The 21,327-nt window shown below is 44.9% G+C and overlaps 1 protein-coding gene across 1 annotated transcript; it reads right to left on the reverse strand.

The window, feature by feature from the left end:
- Positions 1-278: 278 nt before the first annotated feature.
- Positions 279-18,839, reverse strand: FGF2 (fibroblast growth factor 2). Its single transcript, XM_005530892.3, has 3 exons — positions 18,659-18,839; positions 4,048-4,151; positions 279-473 (listed from the first exon to the last, which is right to left on the reverse strand). The coding sequence occupies exons 1-3, from the start codon at positions 18,837-18,839 to the stop codon at positions 288-290; spliced, it is 471 nt and encodes a 156-aa protein (XP_005530949.2). The 3' UTR covers positions 279-287.
- Positions 18,840-21,327: the final 2,488 nt, after the last annotated feature.

Below are 21,327 nucleotides of genomic sequence, written 5' to 3' on the forward strand. Positions count from 1 at the left end.
AAGCAAGCACAAGGTAAATAAAATACATAAGTACCTAGAAGAAAACAGAAGTGTTACTGATCCTGAAAATATATTCTGCAAGTCATTTTATCTCACACACACTGGCATGATAGGTTTAAAGAGCAATGTAAAGACAGTATGAAACATTCATGATTTAATCTGGTATCTGCAAAAGTAGTTATAATATCAGCAAATAATTGCTTATATTTGGCTACTTCAGAGAGGAGTAGGAAAGGCGACATCTTTAGTGCTGGTGTGGCATTGGTGCTCAGAATCTGCCATGGAAGTCAGCTTTTAGCAGACATGGGAAGGAAAAGGATAGCTTTCTGTCCAGGTCCAGTTTTTGGTCCAGGTTTGTACTGTCCAGTTCTTTTCAGTGCCACGTACCAATCCGAGTATTTCCGTGACCGGTAAGTGTTGTAGTTATTGGATTCCAAACGCTCAAAAAAGAAACATTCTTCTGTTGCGTATTTCTAAAAGGGAAAAGAGAAAGCATTACCGCTGTAGCACCACAAATCCATTGTTCACATTCAGGAGACTAACTTAGCAAGAATGTGAACAGTACCTTGGCTTTAAAGAAATAGAGATTGACTGTTTCACGACTGAAGAAATTGTGAATTTACTGATTTATTGTGAAAATGTTGTTAAAAGCACCTACAAGAGGTTTTTATCTGTGGTTCATTTATTGTCTCTAACACAGACCAAGCAGCTTTTAATTTGCTTTTACTGTGTAATTCCTTGTTCTGATCAGAAAATGTATAAAGAAGCCTTTAAGAACCAAAACTTTTAAACTGAGTGTAGACAATTCAGTACAATGGCCCAAGCTGGAAATTCAGGCACATCAATAAAGGCTGAAAAAAGAAAAGTCCTTATTTCTCCCCAAAGTATACGTGACACCAGTGCTTTCCTACAGTATGTTGTCAATGTAAACATTTTGACATAAACCCCAGCATTTAGGTGACAAATGACAACTCAGGCTTCATGAACTGTGTATTCCTTAACATCTTAACATTTCAGGAGCTGTACTGCTGTCCAACAAGAGCAGGATGCCAGCCACTGACTGCACTGTCAATCTCAGCACCTGGAAAAACCCTGGATATCTGAGCTTTTTCCTTTCAAACACACTTCAGTCCAGGCTGCATCCAGAGGGTCGTTCTGGCAGTATAATCTTTCACAGCACCTCATGAAACACCTGAACTCTGCTCAAACTAAATGCAGGTTATTCTCACAAACATTCTTTGAGCACAGTTTGAATCCATAACATCAAAAGACAAGAATTTCCCTTCGAGTCAAGTCCTTGAAGTCTGGCAAAATCTCGCTGATCACAGTGAAACCACACAAGCACGACAGAATGAACAGGTCATACCCTTAAATAACAAATTATTTACCAGAAAATACAAGTTAGTCAAAATTCATCCTTTCATGAGAAGTTTGGGAAATTTCTTCGTTAAATGAAATAATCACATTTCATTCCATAAAATGAAAGTATTTCATTCTTATAATTAAACCGGAAAGTCAAAATAAACCATTATCAGATGGGAAATGTTTCTGGTTTTCCATCGAAAAATCTGATGGAACAGATGCATTTCTGCACAGGTATTTTCAGTTAAAAGTGCATTTTCCAAGGGGAAATTTTCACTATCTGCATTCACAACCACGCATTTCCTCCAGTGCTAGGGATCACGTCTCCCCCACGACTGAGCCTGATAGTAAAGAGCATGAAAATGATCAATGAAAAGCTGCATCATCCAGATTTCCAGACAAGAACACAACCCACAGCACCCCCACGCAGAGCACCAGGGTGAGCAGTGGTCCACGGGCTGTAAATCATCCTGCAAAGCCCAGCTCAGAACAAACCCTGCAGCATGTCTCAACAAGTAATTACAAAAACATCCAACAAGACGAAAAACAGTCCTGAAGAAAAATTTACAAACGTATTTCCGAAAATGTTAATTTATTTGTAAAACAAGGACACTGCAAATTGATCCTGGACGCTGAAAAGTAATTAAAGAACCCCAGACATTAAAAAGGACAAGTACTTGAGTGACTGATGGATTAGAGGACTAAATTATGTGTTTAAGAATTAAAGTTCCATAAAGTTTTAAAAGAAATTTCAGCAGTGTTTCATCATGTGTAATTTACCACAGACATTTCCCCTGTATGCTCTTTGCGAGCTCTGGTGAAACACAGCCCTGCTCTAACTGAACAAGGGACGCTGGCAATTAGAAACAGTTTCTTGAATGTATTTAGAGGCAGAAAATGCTAAAGGCACAGCCAGCCACAGACTGCTGGAAGTCACAGCGCAGAAATCTACATGGAAAAATATTGCCAGTGCTACAGAAAACAGCCATGAAATTGCAGCAGCATTTGTTAGGCTGGTTGGAGGAAAAAAGTTTAAAAAGACTAGAGAGTTTACAGCTATTAATAACAACAATGTTGTATGCAGCAAACACGATTAAAGGAATACCCATTTCCAGAAACAACACCAAAGGAAAAAAAAGAGTTTTACAAGCTCAAGTTAGAAGCAAAAAGTGACCCAATTTTACATATTCTGAGAGAGCAATTCCAGGTGACTGGACGATACTTTCTGAGCATTTCGCTTTATAGGAACTCAGCAACTGGAATTGCTGCAGGGGAAGCACGTTCTACAACCAAACCCACCATGCAGCAGCAGGTCAGAAGTCCCAAATATAAACACAGCCCTGTGTTTCTGTTTATCATTTTACAAATAGTGCTCAACACCCTATTTTGACCATTCCCCATCGCTCAGGGTACGAAGTGCGATTAGAATGGGAAGCCGAATGCCACCGCACCAGCACCACAGGAAATTCCCAATTATCCTTAACTCAAGAATAGCACAGTGGACAACTCCTCACATTTTCTTCAACTGAGCTGTCACACAGTATCCGAGTAACTTGAAGCAGGTTCTTGAACTGCATTCCCGAGCCCACACGAAACTCCCTGGAGCCAGAACTGAGGATCGCCCTGGGGGGCCCTGCTCCAGTGAAACTACTTTCAGTCTCGTTTCATGGAGGCAGAGGAGTGGAATCAGAAATTATTTCTGCAGCCCCTGTCAGGGCTCTTTCATTAGCTGCAGTTCAGCCAGGGTGAGGAATGCACATTCTTAGCCCAAGCCATGGAGGGGACTTGCACAGAGGCTGAATGGGGCTGTGTAAATACACAAAGCACCAGGGACTCTTGCAAACCAAAATTCTGGTAGGGTGGATGCCCTGCAGAGGTGCTTCAGCAGGCACTGAAGGATATAAATGCAGATGAGGGAATTATAGTGCCTAGGTCTCATAAGAAAAATGAATGTAACTGCAGTTCTTAAAGCAAAATTTATCATCTGGCTCTGAGAGATATTAACTCTCAGAGTCTGCTGTGTGCACTGGCTTTAAAACAGGGTTAAAAATTCAGCTGGTACCAAAACCACACAAGAGTTTAAACTAAAACTAGTCTTACTAGAGAGCAGCTTAATTTACCCAAATTTATATAACTTTTAAAATTTTATCATCATATTTTCAAAAATATTTTTCTTGCTAGTTTTCTAGTTAGGAAGTAGAAGTGCCCAAAAAAAAAAAAACAAAACAAAACCTTGATTCTCTACAAAGAGAAAAATGAGAAAATAATTTACACAGATTAGTACCATGAAGGTAATTTTTTTTAAGAAATTTGCTTTACTTTCCACTTCAAAGAGGTCTTTTAAAATTGCTTTATGTGAAAGTGAGTGAAAGAGAAAAAATTACTCCTGAGGGTAAAAAGGCAGAAACTTTATTCTTCATTTGTTTTTATAACTTCCTGATCACTGTGATTTTTTCTCTCTCAGACAAGCCATTCCTGTTAAATTTTGCAGCTCCTAGCTAGGGCAGAAATACCCAAATCCTCCTAATTCCTATTTCAAGTACTTGACAGAAGCTGTGCAGAGCTCATTTCTCCACCTGATAAATCCCACCCCGAGCAGCTGAGCAAGTAGTGCAGGAAGAAAGGCTACACCACACAGAGCAAGGGCAGGACACAACACAGAGACATCAGGGAAGTGCTGCTTACCAAGGCCAGCAATCTGCCATCCTCCTTCATGGCCAGGAAGCGATTGGCACTGACACCTTTGATGGACACCACGCCTCGCTCCTCCGCCTGAAGCTGCAGCTTGACTGCGAACAAAAAAAAAAAACAACAGAAGGTTTCACAGCCACTGTGGGATCGCAGCACTTGACTGCTTCAAACCCTCCACCACAGAAAGCTTCAGCTTGCAATGAAGATGGTAAATTTTCAACCTCTGGCTTTCTGATCCCATTTTTACAAAGAAAGCAGCTACTCTCAAACTGGCAATGGCGAGATTGAGTAAGTCTATCTTCATTTTGCATAAAGGCAGCTTAAAACCCATGAAATTCCTTGAAAGGCCACTTAGAGCACAGTCAACTGCTCCCAGAACATGGAAATTTTTCACGGCAATTTTTCCAGAGGTGTCTCTCCATGTTTGCAGAACAGCCTCGGACACTGAATGCACACAGCTCTGTACAGGCAGACGGTCAGCGAGTCAGAGTATCCAGATCCAGATCACTCCTAAGGGCCCTGGCAGGTCCCAACAGAAAAATATCCATTCGTTTACCTCATCCATCCAACAAGTGGGTGGAACAAACAAACAGAACTGCAGCAGTAGGTGAGGGCAGCAAAGGCACAAGAGACAGTGTTACACAAAGCAGGAACATGTTTTGCATCAATTAAAAGAAATTAAAGACTTTATAGAAATGAAAACCTGTAAGGTCCTATCAAACAGCTTTCAGCTGCTACCTGTGAATTATTAACAAAAAGCCTTAACTGATTTCTGTAGCCATAAATCAAACCCAGTAGTTTGGATGAACACGTGAAAGCTTCCCCTTTTGCCTGTTGTATACAACATCTCAGACAAGAGCTTCCTTCACCCACCTGCTTTGGTTCAGCAGGGACTTTGCTCCCTTTGGAGATGCAGTTTTAAATAGCTTGAGTTTTTCAGCCATCAGAATAAATTCCTGAAGTGACTGTAAATTTTGGAGAAGGAGCATCTCTTGAGATTCAGAGAGAGGTTGTTGCTTGTTTGGCTTTTTGTTGAAGGGAAAAAAAGGCAGTACTGGAGAAACAAACCGAAACTCCAACACCAGGAATACAGGGAATGTGAAACTGTTGGGATAATTGCTGCAAACCCTTTTTCAGGGTAAAAGTAAAAAGTCAGACGCAATTTCATCTCAGAATCAAGTATCCAAAATACAGCGCTCCCAAGTTAGGAGGCCAAAATCGGACTTGTGAACAGCTCCAAACACTTCGGTGTAACTCCTTAGCCTTTGGGGAAGCAAGAACTTGGAAGAGTGCTCTGGGCAGGGACTGTGGGAAATGGACTTTTGAGATGTGCCCAAGCACACAGCTTTCACCACACACTTAACAAGAAACAGCTGTGGAACAACTGAAAATTAATATTAATTACTGCAGTACTGACTTATGATGCTTCGTGACTTTCTCTGGACAAAAACGCACACGAAATCCTACAGCATCACACCAGGCCAGAAGTTCAAATTCTGTAAAAATAAACTTCTGGTAAAGGTTTGTAAGTCCCGTAAAAATTTGTATAGTTTGGAGAAGCTTGTGAAAAGAATCAAAAAGCCCCAAGGTATTCCTGCAGAGTTTGAAAAGAGCTGCAATACTGAAAGCCTCAAAAGGAAAATCAGCTTCACTGGATTTTCCTCTCCAACTCCAAAAACACGTGAACAAACAGAACCAGAACAGTACTGTGAGTTTGTCAGGTTTCAGTGTTATTTTACAGCTTTATTAATGCAGTGATTATTTGCCACAGCCACACTAAACTGGAGATGCCAAGATACAGCACAGCCTTACTGATCAAGCACATTTTGACCGCATGATTGTCACCAGAAGCGACAATTTTAGGTTTAGCTCACTGCAACTAAATTGATTGTAAGAGAAATTTATCACTTGACACCGCACCTTACAGCAGCCTTTGGTCACCAACAGCAACAGTGCAGACTCCATTCATCACATCTACTCCCAACACTTGTTTTCAGCACAAGTGAACCTCAAAACCCATCCATGAAAGTCAAATCATTAAGACATTTGTAGCCCCCCAAAAGTAGCAGATTGTTGTGAAGGAGTTCATTAACCAAGGGTAAAAAGGCTCATTTTCCCAGATACTCTGGCACTCCTTTGAGGGCCCCTCGAGTTATTTCCCTGTTCCCATTCATGCCCTGCAATCCACAAGGAACGCCAAGCACAAGCCTCGATGCCTGCTGGTGTTGTGAGAACACAGAGCTCTCCTGCTGCGCAAACATCCCCAGGACTGGGGCTAACTCATCACTAAATTATTAAATAAAACAATACAACCAACTCAAAGGACCCAGGAAATTTACAGCTCCTATTAAAGACTTTCTTTCCTATCACAAGAAGCTTCATAGGATCACCCTGCTGAGGAAGAAGGATGAATTGCAGGATGTACACATGCACTTCCACACCAGCAGAGAAACTCTGAGTGATGCAGCTCGGGTGAACCTACAGTGCCTTCCAGTAGTATCAAAAATGGAGAGAGAGGGAATGGTTTTTCCCAACAATACACAGAGGTTCTGTTAGAGATTCGTATTCACTGATGTTCTGGCTGAAAAACACTACAAGCTATACAGGCCAGTCCAAATTTCCACTGAAACCAGTACAGTCTGTGGCACTAAAGGAAGCTGGACCACACTGCAACAGGCACTGAGATGTCCTTTCACAGGGTATGCGGCCAGGACAGATGTACAAGCTGCAGGTTAAACTAAACAGTATAATTTAAGAGAGTTACAAATGGGCATCTATTTCACAACTTGGAGAGACTTTTCTAAGAACATGGAAGTTGAAAAGTGGTATTTAATAGCATTGTGGTTGGCAAGGTTTCAGATTTCTGTTAAAAAAATGGATCTTCCTCATTTTCTTAGAGACCTCAAAAAAAAATTATTTCCAAGGCAGTTCTGCACAGTCCAGTGGAGAAAATAATTTTAAGGACAAGTAGCTAGACAGGAAAGCTGCTGGCAAATGCAGAGAACAGAGAAAACATGAACATTTTCCAAAAGTACTTTTATTGTCCTGAGCACTAGAACTGGAAAATCACACGTACAATGCAAACTCTCAGGTCCTTTTACAGTTCTAATAAACCAAAGCTTTAGAGTGGCCCAGACCCAGGAACTGCACAGCTTAAATGGTCCCAAATGGTTTCGCTGCTCTGCATCATAGTGGATTTGGCCAAAAATCTCCTTCAAAATCAGTTCATTCCAAAGACCTGGGCAAAATCTACCAACTTAATACTTCAGAAACACAGAGCTGCACATTCTGGAAGTTGCTCACTGCTAAGCTGGCACTACCTTTTGACTCTCAGTGGGAATCTATTGGCAAGCCCTTCACCCGGGGCAATCCCTGTGAGCAAAGCCACGTGCTGATATTTCACTCCCAAGCAGATGCACTGGCTAAGATGTTCTGGGGCAGGAGAATGCCTCAGGATCAGTAAGGAAAAGGGAAAATAAAGGTCACAGGCATGAGAGAAAGGGACAGAAGCACATTAGGAATAAAATAAAAGGTAAACGCAGCAAAGAGCAGTGAAGACAGGGCAGGGTAAGGGCAGTACAGGAGGGTGCTGTACTGGAGCGTGAGGCAAACTCACACATCTGAAGGAGATGGAATTTGAGGATTTATTAGTCAAAGAGATTAATAAAACCCCATTCTTCTACTCTTCCACAAGGAAATGGGAACTCCAACCACTATAGCAAAGAAACTGTGAAGTAAAAACCAACTATGAGCTTCTGGCTTTGGATGCATTTACACAGCAAATAAAGGTTTGGTTACAGCCTCCGCCGTATTTTCACTGTAGGCCTTCTAGCAAACACCCTACACACAGACTTCAGTGCAGACTAAAGCTACAAGTATCAGCCCCAGTGTCAGGATCACACAAAACTCAGGCTGGAAGGACTCTCTAGCCCAGCCTCCATCACTTCACAGTGAGAACCCTGCCCGCCACACTGCAGCTAAGGGAGCAGCTCATGGCTGGGGAAGGGAGGACAAATTGGATACTATTTCAATCTCTGTTTTCACCAACATACAGCTGCTTTATTGGAACGAAAAGCAAAACACCTCTCACTCAGTTTAGGAGAAGGGAGAGTTTCTGTACCCCCCAAAAATCCCAGGCTGCACGTCTCTGGATCAATGACTAGTGTTAGTACAGTGTGCTGTGGAAAAGCTCAGCCCCAGCCAAAGGCTCAGGGCCCATCTCCAACATATTTGCAGAGGCCCTGTAAGGAAAACCCTTCCACGAGGCCCCCGAGTGACAGTGCAGTGAAGCTGCTGCACCAGCTCCCACTGCCCATCCTCCCGCACCTCCGTGCCCACAGCAAAGCACAAAGCAGCTATTTTGCAATCTCACTGCCGAGGTGGATCAGCTCCAGAGGGAATAAGCATCAGAAATGCAAGGAAGTTCACAAAAAAAAGATAAAAAAGTAAGGCTCAACAACATTTCGCTAAATGCAACACCCTACAGCCGAATTCCCACTCCGCCATCCTCTGTGGCTGAAGTTGGCCATTCCTTCGTGCTTGGGGGCAACATCTATTCCCAGCCAGGTGTCCAAGAAAAACACAAGGAGCAAGACGTGCTTGCTCCACACCTAACACGACAAACCCTCCCAAGCCCAGGGACTGGTTCAGAGCTACACATGCATTTACAAACACACATGTATTAACACCCCCATTTCGACATTTCTTGCCTGCTGGATCAGATCCAAACCCCAGCCTGGTGATGCCTACTGTAACTTTCTCTAGGAATTACAAATATGTTTGTGTCCCTCTGTCCCACATCAGTCTCTGACAATTTCTGATATCTCTTTCTCAAAGGCACAATTAGCAATTTAATATCTCCTGCTATTTGATACGTGCTGACATATGAGGCATCCCCGAGTCTTCAGACCACGAACAAGAGAACAACTCCTTGCTCGCTTTCTTACGCTCATGGTAAAACTGAGCCACTGCCAGAGTCACTGATGCACACACTGCCTAAAACCTGGAACACATGAGAGGCAGGGAGAGGAGAAACAACTAGCTAACCTTAGTGGGAGAGGTGGGCTGCTAATAAACCAAACCATCAGAATTGCAACAAAAACAATCGAGCCAATGGAGCGTCACAGCGAGAAACAGTGAGTCACGCTCCCATACAAAGGCACACTTCTTTGCTTTTGCATGACAGCATTCTAAGTGTATCTTTTTCCTTTTTGCCAGCCAGAGGCAGAAAACCACTTGCAGACAGACCCAAGGTCTCCCAAAATGTAAACATCTACAACAAAAATACACACTCCTGAAACACAAACACTTCAGAAAGTTCCGGTTACACTTAAGAGTAAACCGAGGCTTAAAGCAGAAACTTGTGTAACTTTAAGTATCCACACACTATCCTAATCAACTACATTAACATGGATATTCCCAGATTTTAAAAGTTTTCACCTTTTAAAGTAGTACAGATACTGAATACAATGGAAATTATTTCCCTTGTTCAGGTTCTCCACCTTTTCTGATTTACATCTTGACCTCAATTCCTACAAACACCCAACTCTACCTAACCTGCACCCGTGGCACTGGGAATCCCTCCCATGAAACACTGATTACAAAATACACAGCATTCTCTAGTGCTCCCTATAAACTTCATATAAGTTTCTTTAGTTTGAAAGTTTTTTTCATATAAAAGACAGTAAAGTCATCCTGCAGAACAATAATTTCAGAATAGTGTGACATCCAACACTTCTGGCATCAGTGTGACACCGTGCTCCTTACCTGTGTGCCCATGTGTAAAACACGCACAGCCACACTTCTCACAGCTTGCATAATCTGGCTGATCAAACCTAACAGAACCCTTTAAAAGTAAAAATGTCATGCAAAAGCAAATCCAAAGTTTGTGGATTCTGCTTACAAAGCGCGACTTGAGCATTTTGCGCTGCCGAGTAAACAGCAAGTGCTTCGCATTACGAAAAGATATCGTATGCCAGAAACTCCAAGTCACCATCATCTAAAACCCTTCTGAATGCCTCCTGCCACACTGTTTGCTGACTCCTGGCATTGCAGATAAACTGATGCGTCTTTGGAAGTCAAGAGGACAAAAGTAAACAGAAAAAATTCCTAACTTTACCAGAGAAGAACTTCAGTCGTTACTGCGTACAGGTAATAAAGTTTCACCATTATTTTCACCCTGTATTCTTGATTTAGAAAAATGTTTCAGGGTTTCCTTATCAAAATAATGATGCATGCCTGCTCACATGTAGTTTTTTTAGGACTATTCCCAAATTTAATTTGCAAGAGTAAGGTGTCTCCCGTGTTGCTTCTATCTACTTTCGCTTTGTTTAGTATTGACTGCAGTAAATCGCAGGATAACCACTTCTGGGTGTTCAACTTGAGAACAAAGCTGGTGCAACTGTTCAGCCAGCACAGCCGTGTCAGAAGACACGTACAGAACTTGCAGAAATTCAGCTTTATGTTTACAGTGCATTCACTCATCTCCTTGTAACTATGACCTGTTTTTCACTTGCAGCAAAACAAACACGTAAAAGCAGGGACAACCCAAGGCACACATGGGAACAGCATTTCAGAAGACAGAAAAGGTAAAATGTGTAACTGTTAGAAGGTATTTTGTAGTGTTCCTTCCCCCAGTACACCTCACACAACTGCTGAGTAGTACACACAGTATTTCAGGGCTGTGACAGATGTCGGAGCAGTAACACTCGAGATGAAAGGCAAAGGCTGCCAGAGCAGTGGTGAGACATTGCCGACCCATAAGCTCAATAAGCCTTAGTGTCACAGTAGGAAAGGAAAGGCTGGATTTTAGGAAGGCCAAAAAGAATCAGTAAATTGGATTTCAGAGAGTCTGGAGCACAGTGGTGAAAGCAGAACTCTTGCCGGGCACCCAGGGTTCAGAGAGATGGCACAGCAGACAGGGGGAGGAAGAAGGAACAACCCCATACAGAGGAGCTGCCTTTTAGATGTGATTGCTCTTAACCTGGCCAAAAGGCCGAGACAGCGACTGTGCTGGGTTTGTACTTCCCCCATCTCCAGTACCAATGAAACGGAACGGATCATTGAGACTTTAATAAATATTTTTGCAAAAAGTAAAAAAAAAAAAAAACCAAACAAAAAGTAAAAATTAAAAGCCATATATGTGCACACACAGCATAGCGCTGGTGCTAGCCCAGCTCCTTTATTGCAAGGACAGTGCAAATGCCACAATAAGCTCGGAGTCTTACTTCATCCTCCTATTTCATCCCCTTCCATCAAGCTGTGTAACCACCCTGTGCTGACCTTTAAATAAAGCATCCACAGGGGAACAGCACAAGCTGCAGTGAAGGACAAGAGCTGTCAGTCACTGCTGACCCAGCACAGTAATGAATCCCAGTCTTCACAGAAAGACTCTAATTTACTTTTGAATGCAGCCCTGCTTGAGTAAAGAGTTTTCTTTGCAAGAAACCAAATCCCTTAACTGAAAATAAAACACACAGTGCATATTTGGGTAACACTCCTCACTTTTATTCTGAGTACATTTGAACTGTACTAAGAAGAGATGTGAGCACTCTCCTGACAACAAAGAGAGAACTTGGAATCTGCAGCTTGGAAGAACCTACTTGACTCCCTGCTGCTTCAGCCTAACCATTGCTAGTGCCCATATCCTGGTTTAGATCCATGTGGTGGTTTTAATGTCCACACTGCTCCAGAGACCTCCTGCAAGAGGGTGCTCCTGCAGTACACCAGCTACAAGCACGAGCCACCACACTGTCACACCACATCAAAGCAGCAGCAACCCCACTCCTAATAGCGTTTCTCCTAATAAAATATCACACTGACAACACTGATCCATGGGACTAGAGCCTAGTCACTGGAAAACACCTTACTATTACTGGTACTTGCTCTAGCACAGGTAAGTACCCTGGAAGAGGCTACTGCTTGAAGCTGTAAAGCAAGCAGAAGGTTGGGACTGAAATAAATGACACCTGGCAACATGAGGCAGTTCTGTGCACCTCTTCAGCTTTGAGGAATTCCTGCATTTCTAAGAACATTGTACATTTTTTTCCTCCATTTTCCTGAATGAACAACATTACTGACAGCAAAACATCCATATGGGTCTGTAAACTTCCCTAAAACCACAAAATGAATCCCTTCTATTTACATACTCTGATGAATGCCCAGGAGTCCATTCAGCTGTTCATCCCAACTGCTCCATCACAGGTGGAGAAACCCAAAGAACTGAATCCACATACTATTTCCCAGGAACTGCTCAGCCCAACAAGTCTGTGCAGCAGGATTCCCTAAGTGACTTCAACATACCCTACACGGCCCTTGGTGGCTGCTCCTCCACAGTAACACGTGCTCCTTGTTTTGTATCCACCTCTGTTCCCGCGGGTACCAGCAGGTGCCACAGAGCAAGTGCACACAACCACTCCACAGGTGTGGCTTCCTACAGCCAGGAATGTCAGTCTCTCCATTGGTCTTCCCAGAGTTGTGGGACTGTATGAACATTCTTTGTAATACAGTCCCCAAATTACTATCCTAACCTGAAATGTAACAACTGAATAGACTCTGGTCATGCTCTTCAAGACATCCATCTGGGAAGACATTGTATCCTGTCCTGCATTTTCACAGACGAGATGGTTCAGGACATGGCATCACAGCACAGGCAGTGACAATCAGCTGCTGCTGGAGAGGGGCACTCCGTGTCCCTCCATTCCACACTCCCAGCCTCGCACTCCTACCACTTCCCTCACACCAGCTCTGGCACTTTTCTTGCCATCTCAATGATGGATATGTGGTGAAACATAAAGGCTTCAAGATTTTTTTTCCCAATACCCAGAAACACCAAGAAAAGATACCAAAAAATTAATGCCCATCCCCAGAGGTGCTACAGACCTTCCCTCAAGAAAAAGATTGAGATGCTGTGGTAACTACACAATTTGAGTATATGAAGGACATCCTTTAACACCAAAAAAAACCCCCAAAGCTACAGCTCACAGAACAGAGGCACGGAGTGTCTGGGGATATGGGGTACGCTTGCATCAGGAATCATGGGCCAGCCTGAGAGCAGAAAGGAAAGAAGCAAGAAACAGACTACAAGTATTTTCAAGCTGTACCACAGCTGACATTTCTCCTTGCCCTTACAAAACACCGTGCAGGATGCCACAGCCATGGCTACCAGGATTTTGTGACTCGCATATTCCAGGAATCCTAATGATTGCAGTTTTATGAGATCTGCTGAAATCCTGTCAGAAGGTAACAGACAAACCACCGAGCTCTGCAGCACAAGAGCAGAATTTCACCACACTGGCACTGCACATGGCCATGGAATCCTACTTTGCCCTTTCCCAGCACCCTGAGTCTCCTTCTCCTTTGAATCACTCGCTCAATGTAGTTTGGTTTCAAGCTCAGAAAGTCAAAGATGAGTGACAGGCTCAGCCAGGGTCACTCCAGCAGCAGTGCACCATGACAGCTCCTGCAGGACGACCTCCACCCAACTGTGCAGACATCATCTCATTTGTATTCTCGGCCGATCCTATCGAGCTCCAGTCAAAATCTGGCCCTACCCTGAACAAACAAAAAACTACGTAAGATAATAACCCTAAAATGCCACCGGCACTCCAGAGAGTCACCCTTTTAATATTTTTATTGACAAGTCTGGAGGCAGCAGAAGAGGCAGACAGGCAAAACAGTTGACCGGCATATTGTCACCAAACACTACTGAGAACAATGAAGGGTGAGAGAGCTGCTTTATTTTGAAACACATAGTCTTAAACACGTGCTAACAAAAGCAAAGGCTATTAATTCTCCATCAGGATTGAAACAGTATCTCATTAACTACTTCAAGGCTTCAAAAATCATGCCATAAACATTTCAGATATCACCTGGTATAGATATTCAATTTAAAGATGTCATATACTTATGTATGTTCTTCAGCAGCAGTAACTTGAGCATTCTCTGGGCTGCATTGGGTCTGGTTTGGTTTTATTAGATAATTGCACTAAACATGCTCTCACCAACAGTCAAAAGCACCATTAATTCCAGGGTTGTGAACCAGCTCAGCACAATCCATCACCTCTCAAATATCCTGGAACAGATGGCCAGTGATCCCAGGGCAACGCTCCCAAGGGTGCTAAAAACTATAATGATCAAATAATTATTTATTAGAACTGCCTGCCTTACCTGTAATCCAGGGGAGCTGGGGAAAGCTTATGGAAACAAAGTATCACTGAAAAGACTATGATTCAAAATTCAGGTTGAGTTACTAACATAATTTACTTCCTGTAAGATGCTTTTAAATATGATCCCACTACAGATAAACTTTTTCTTAGAATCAGCTGCACAAATTTCAAGCATTTATGAACCAAATGAAAACTAAGAGCAGCCACCTGATCTCACAACATGTTACCTGTATTTATCTTTTCCAGCTCTGGGAACGCAGTGGCTAACAGGAATTGGATTATCATTCTCCTGCAAACCAGCTTTTTACCTAAAAGTGCTCCTCATTGCCTAAATGAGACAATTTAAGGGCTAAATCCTGCCCTCTAGTGTACCTGTGGGTGCCCTCAGAACCTTCCCCACTTCCAAACTGGGAGGAAAACAACTGGGAGGGACAGGACAGTTCACTGCCCACTGGAGACATCTCGGGTTGTCTTGGTCCACCTCTGGACCACACAGTTCCAGGATGGGCAAGACTCACTAGGAACTGGGATAGAGGATTAGCAGACACTGTGAGAGATGAGAAGGCATCCTCCCCCGAGCAGGAACATGATAGTATTTCTATGACCAAAGAGGCAAAGGAAGCATATTCCCAACTTTTTCACACAGGGGACCTCTGCTACCTCATCCCCTAAAGGCAGCTACATCCAGGAGCCAGGAGGAATTTCTGTGCTATGCCACAAAGCACTTGGCAAAGCAGTTAAGGTCTGTGCAACAGATCAAAAGTAATGCAAAAAGAGTCTGTTTCCAGAAGGACTCGGGTGGAAGCAATGTATTTGAACATTTAGGGGCGGGGTTTTTTTTTTTGAATCACCTCTCACTTAGTGCTAAGATCTGGAACACATCTTGCCCTGTCAACAGCTCCAGCCACGTCTGTGGGAGACCAAAATGGGAAAGGAGATATTCCAAGTCCCAAACAACTTACGAACCTCAAAAAGCTAAACCCCAGGTCCTGAACCTTCATATGAAAACACTTCCTGACATTTGCTCAACTTGAGGATCGCCATGAGTTTTCTCCCATTGCATGATCAGTGATCAAATTTCCATCATCTTCACTGAGCTGCTCTAAAAGTCAGTCTATACTTCAGCAGAGTCTTTCCAAAACATTTAGAGCATAGCCATTTAAATGTTGTGAGAGAGACAAGTCAAAATCTTAATATTAACAACTATTTATGAAAGGAACCTTCTTCAGAAATTTTCCTGGACCGGTATGGAAGAGGAGAGAGGTACTGAGAAGGAAGAAGGTATTTCATACATCTGCAGGGCTGACCGAGCTCACATAGCTGAAGAATCCTTTCCAAGTGAGAGGCTGGAGCCTTGTCACCTCATTAAGGAGTGGACAAGAATGGTTCAGGATGCCTTGGATACTGTCTTGGGTTATGCTCATCATGAAACAAAGCTGCTTAAGAAATTATGGAAATACATAAATGCCAACCATTCCTCATTTAGGAAAACTCTGAAAGGAACCAGCTGTGCTACTAGACATGTTCTAAATGTATGGATAAGTGTTCCCTTTCCATTCTCCAGGCTTTTCCCCCTCACGGGCACTGTAGCCTCTTTGAGGGAAACACCTCGGGAGAGTTTCTAAAAGCCTTTCCAAAAACACTGCGCCCTTTGTACGTTTTTCAGGGCATAAATCAACAGTTGTTGACCAACAATAACAAACCAGCCGTGTTTTTTGTTTTGCTTTAGACAACAAAACTCTCAGAAAGCGCCTTCTGTTTCTTGTTTGTCTGAAAGTACCTCTTCAAGGGAAAACACTCCAGACTGAGTCCCCAGAGTGTGTCCAAAGGGGCACTTCACTGGAGTCACTGCAGCACACGCGTCAGATGTGGCAATAATGGCTGTGGAAGACGCCCTGTCCTGGGTTTCAGCTGTTTGAATCATATGATCCCAATCCTCCAGCATGCAGGATGTCAACTTCCATTCCTAATTTCATTAACGACACCATTATTAATAAATGGAGGTGAGTGGGGTGAGTGTAAAACAGTGCCACGACACAAAGCAGATGTGTATTTCAAATAGAGGCAGGAGGAGGGGAGCTGAAAAGGACGTGGATCATGGAAATTGGTTTATAGCATTGAAACTTTGGTCTGAAACATAAGGAGACAATAACTTGCCTTCTAAAATAATAACTTCCTTTAAAAGTAAGAAGGATGAAGTGCTACTGAAATGTTATTTTGTATAATTAATTCCTAAGAATAGCAGCAACCACAAGCATCTCTACTAACTGGCATTTAATTATTTCTAAACCAAATTGTGCAGATATTGTATTTCTTTTCTCAAAACCACCTTACAAAACCTTTTGCTAAGAAAATCACCCTGAATTACTTGAGGTGTATATTTTCACTGCTAATTTCGTTTCTAAAGTCCTCTCACATTGTCCAAGATTTATTACCCTCTGCCATGCCAGGAATACCACGAGATTTCACAGGGACTTCCACAGAGCAGCACTCACCAGGTCAGAGTTGAGCAGAGTCGTGTGGAATGACGTATTTACAGCAAGGATGCTGAGGATGTGAACCACGCAATGCCTCAGCAATAAGCCTCGCTGATGCTTCCAGCACTGATTATTCTCTGCTTCTCTGAACTAGAGTTCTTCCAGGAAAAAAAAAAAAGAAGAAAGGAAGAAAAAGCAACAAGCCAAGATAATGAGAAAATGAGAGAATTAATTTCTAGGAAAGCACAAGATGTCAGTTGGAAATTTTAGCATTGATAAGGCTCAGCAGGAAGACAAAACATACATTCAGTGGACTCAAGAATGAAAAACTAGTATTAGTTTTACTGAGAGAATCATAAAAAAAGGCAGGGGGGAAGAAATTATTATGGGGGAACTCTACGATGAGAAAGGCAGCAGTGATAAATACCACCTCCACTCAGGGCAGCCTGGGCCAGCCAGGTGAGCACACAACACCACACACCACCACTACCTGCACTTTTCAAAAGTAAAGACAGGGAATGAGGCAAGAACCCAACAGCCATGGCAATGTTTTGGACTCAGCTTCAGCCTTGTACATCCTCCACTCAACACCACCTCCCTTTGCAGCAGATTGCCAGCACACTTCCATAGCTTCTTCTAGGGTGACGTGCCATGTCTGATGAGATTTATTTCCTTTAAGGATTCCTGTTACAAGGTTTCTCTGGAATTGTTGGGTAAAACTAATTGTTTGGCAAAAAGTGAATGTCCAGAGTGGAAAGTAATATTAAGAATCATTGGTCTCTGTCCTCATGTCCTCTTAGTCCCTGAGTTTAGCCCCATCCCTGCATCCATCACTCAGAGCACAGGTGCAAAGCAGATGAAGAATCCCAGCAAGGCATTTCACCTGCTCCTCATGCCAAGGGCCTGCAGGCAGGCCCAGCACACACTGCACAGCAACAAATTCTGTCCAACCAGGAATGGCACTGGGATGATCTGACAGCTCCCTGTACCTGTGCTGAGGGAAATGCCTCACAGTCAAAAACTCACCACCACATCCACAAAACCTCTGTGCTGAATACTTCCAAAATACTCTGAGCTCTGCAAAAGGCATTTTGTTTGTGGGACAAAAAGCACCCTGTGCTGCTAACAGCAACCTGCCACACGCTCCCTGCAAGCCTGTAATCACAGAGTCCATGGGCTGTGTTCCCAGCCCAGGAGCCTTTCTCTCCCCTCAAAAGACCAGGTATTGGAGGGACAGCCTTCCTCCTGCTGCTAGAATCCTTGGATTTTATCTGTATCTAAACCACCATTAAATAAGTAAAAAAACAAACAAACAACAAAAAAAAAAAAAAAACCACAATGCAAGATGTAACATTTAAGCCAAAAAGGTGTTCTGATACCTTTGTTTGTTAAAAGCAAATACCAGTTTGTTATAAGCCCTGCTTCCCTGGCCAGATTTGCCCCTCTGTTCCTAAGAGTACCTGTGTGCCGAAAGCGCTCCTACTCATGAGCACCTACCCGCACTGGGAAAAAGAACAACCTCCTCTCTACCTTGATGCATCCAATACATTCACCGCCGCCGTGTACAGCCGTCAAATGCCATTAGACCTCCGTAAGGGCCAAGCAAACAAACTCGGGACCTCCTCAAGCCCGTAACCAAACCTCTGTGCACCTGACGAGCTCTGTACCCAACAGGTTGAGCGCGGAGCCGCCAGCGAGGCTTTGCCCCGGGACATCCCGAGGGTTCCGGTGCGGAACCACCAGCTACGGGACTTGGGTATGAATTAACTCGGTATGAATTAACTCCGTCTGCGCACTCGCGGTTACTCGCATAGGAACATTCTGCACATTGACGGGCGCTTCCCAAGCACGGCTCGCTGCCGAAGCTTTGGCAGGGCGGGACGGCCGAGGCGCGGCCCCTCTCGCAGCCCCGCTGCCCGGGCGAGGAGCCGCCCGCCCGCCCCGGTGCCGGGACACACTCACTGTGCGGGTCGCTCTTCTCGCGGACGCCGTCCACCTTCCCGTCGGGGTTGATGCGCAGGAAGAAGCCGCCGTTCTTACAGTACAGGCGCTTGGGGTCCTTGAAGTGCCCCGGGGGAAAGGCGCCGCTGCCGCCGTCGTGGGGCAGAGTGGCGATGCCCCCCGCCGCCGCCGCCGCCGCCATGCGCCGGGCCCCGGCGGCACCGCGCCGCGCAGGGCCCCCGCCGCCCCCCGCCGCCAGTGCCGGGCGGCCTCGGCCCCTGCCCCGGCCGTCCAGCCTCGCCTCGCAAGCCCTGAGCCCCGCCGAGCTCTCGACACGTCCCGTCCCGGCCGCTCGGCGGGAGCTGCGCAACTCCCCTGCCGGCTCGGGAGAGCGGGGAGCAAGATGAGCGGCAGAGCCCAGCACGCCGGGGCCGGGCTCCCCGCCGGCACCGGGCTGCCCCCGCCGCGCCCCGCCCCCGACCGCCCCCGCCGGGGGCCGCTCCCTGCGCCGGCACAGCCGGGCCGGCCGTCTGCGGGGGGCGGGCAGGGGCGGGAGCGGGTCCCCGCGCCGAGGAACCCCGGCCTCTGTCCGGCGGAGCATCGCTGCCGGCAGCGCTGGAAACGGGATGCAGCGAACATCGGTCGGACATCTTCTCCTCTGGCTTTATGAAAAAAGTAACCGGAGAGTTATTTTAGACCAGAAGAAGTTGTGTGGCCTCTGCACCATGCTAAATTGTTTAAATCGCAATATGGTGAAACATGTGTTTAAAATAAATCCGCGGCAACCGTTTTGTTCCATTGCATTCACCAGAAACCAGTTCTCCCACCCAACAGGAGCAAACTGATAGCAAAAAGCAACAGGTGAAAATTCTGGCACAGGCCTTCCCCCTCTAATAGAACAAATGTACACAGAGTTTATAAAGTGTAGTGATCCATCAAATGCACTTTGTGCCTGAGGCTGACAACAAAACAGGATGAAAAGGTTCGTTTCCCAAAACATGCTTTCTTTGTGCCCCTAATCTCCTGTTTAACAGCGGGCTGGCTGCTCATGCCTGGAGCTTGGGAAGCTCTCTGGCTTCAAAGGCAGCACAGGCAGCCCCGGGCAGTCCCAAGCGAGACTGCAAACACTGGGCTTTTCAGAGCCGATGTGCAGCAACCCACAGGAACACACCAACGCCAAGGCAGACACAGCCTCCAGCACACGCAGTTTGCAATGTTCACTTTGCTAGCGACTACGTCAAGGATATTTTGTTGCCGCTTAACTTCCCACCTCTGACCCCTGGCAAGCCATAAATTTTAGTTCTTTACCAGGATCAGAGACAATTCCTCTGCTTCCCACACCCTCATGATGAAGGGAGCCGGCAGAGCACGGCCCAGCCCAGGCACAGGTTCACTACGTGTCAGCTCCCCCTCGGTGCCACAGGCACAGCCCAGGGACAGGCAGCTGCTGCCAAACGGACACTGCAGCCCTGTTCCTCCGTGAGCATCCCCCCTCCCCTCCGTTCCCCAGCCACCCATCCACTTCAAACACTCTGCTATTTCTCATGGAAATCCTAATCCGTATCACTGTACCTGAGAGCTGGACAGTCACAGCCAACGGTGAAGACCCTCCTTGTTTCCTCTTGCTCCTCTGCAAGAGAAGCTCCATTCAGGGCGTTTTGTGTCCTTGCACTGTGGAGCCTCCCAAAGTCCTTCTGTCTCTCTTGGGAGGCAGATGAAGGGAAGATGAAGCTGAATTCAAGTAGGTGAAGGGAAGGGGTGAAAATTTGATTTTTAAAACTCTAATTAAAGTTTTTAAAAAAACAAAAAAGCAAACTCAAAATGCTTAAAACTAAAAAAGCTTTTCTAAAGCCTAAACATCCATGGTTCCACTCAGCCATTCCTGGAACCTGACATTCCCTGCACACACGGCAGCCATCACAGCTCTCAGCTGGATGTCCTGCCAGAGCTGCAGAGTAGTCACCGCACTTTACAGGACGGGGTCCTGGCATTTCTCAGATTCTTTGGTGCCCTGATCTCCATGAGGGGGCTGAACCCAGTGGTGGCAGGGTGGGTATGGCAGCCAGCTTAAATTCCTTACCAAATAATCCTTTTGAAAACCACTAAAATCCAGTTCACCAATAAGATTGTGAGACTTGAGAACTCTTTAGAAGCTTGTCACTGGGAATTGTGTACATGGGGCCTACAACTAAAAGATAACAGAGCTAAAATGAAAGTCCTATTCCCTAAGCAATCTACACTCACCTCAAGATCTGCCAACCTTCTATATTTTTAAATATATTTTCCTTTCTCTTCTTCAAATGGAAAACACGCCTGGTTTTATTTTCTCCACTCTACTTTCTTCTGCAGTCCAGCCTCTTAATATGGTCATTAATACTGCCCTTAAACATCAACTAAAGTGATTCTGGCAGTAGCATTTTCCTTTCTTGTGGCCTCTTCCACCACCCTTCCTCAACTCAGACGTTCCACACAATTACACCCATCCAACTGCTTCCCCTCCACCCAGACCATCAATTATCCAACCCCTCCACAAGCCTTCTCTTGGCCTGTGTAAAACACTCCGTGTTACAGTGCCTTCAGCCCCACCTTCCTGCTACTTCAAAAGTACCTCTTAGAGACCTTTTCTCTAACCTGTTCCATTTGTCTGAACTGCTGCCATTCTCTGTTTGTCCTGCACTGTTTTGTAACCA

This window comes from Pseudopodoces humilis, chromosome 6 (genome assembly GCF_049639895.1).
Source record: "Pseudopodoces humilis isolate 2021_Gansu_Grassland_sample_001 chromosome 6, ASM4963989v1, whole genome shotgun sequence".
In the NCBI taxonomy this organism is placed as follows: domain Eukaryota; kingdom Metazoa; phylum Chordata; class Aves; order Passeriformes; family Paridae; genus Pseudopodoces; species Pseudopodoces humilis.

Bases quoted from the DNA above. Each gene is read 5' to 3' on its own strand.
- FGF2 (XM_005530892.3), bottom strand. From the start codon at position 18,839: ATGGCGGCGGCGGCGGCGGCGGGGGGCATCGCCACTCTGCCCCACGAC. The intron at 4,152-18,658 runs GTGAGTGTGTCC...TTTTGTTCGCAG, and splicing joins CGAGAAGAGCGACCCGCACA to TCAAGCTGCAGCTTCAGGCG. The intron at 474-4,047 runs GTAAGCAGCACT...TTTCCCTTTTAG, and splicing joins ATGGCAGATTGCTGGCCTTG to AAATACGCAACAGAAGAATG.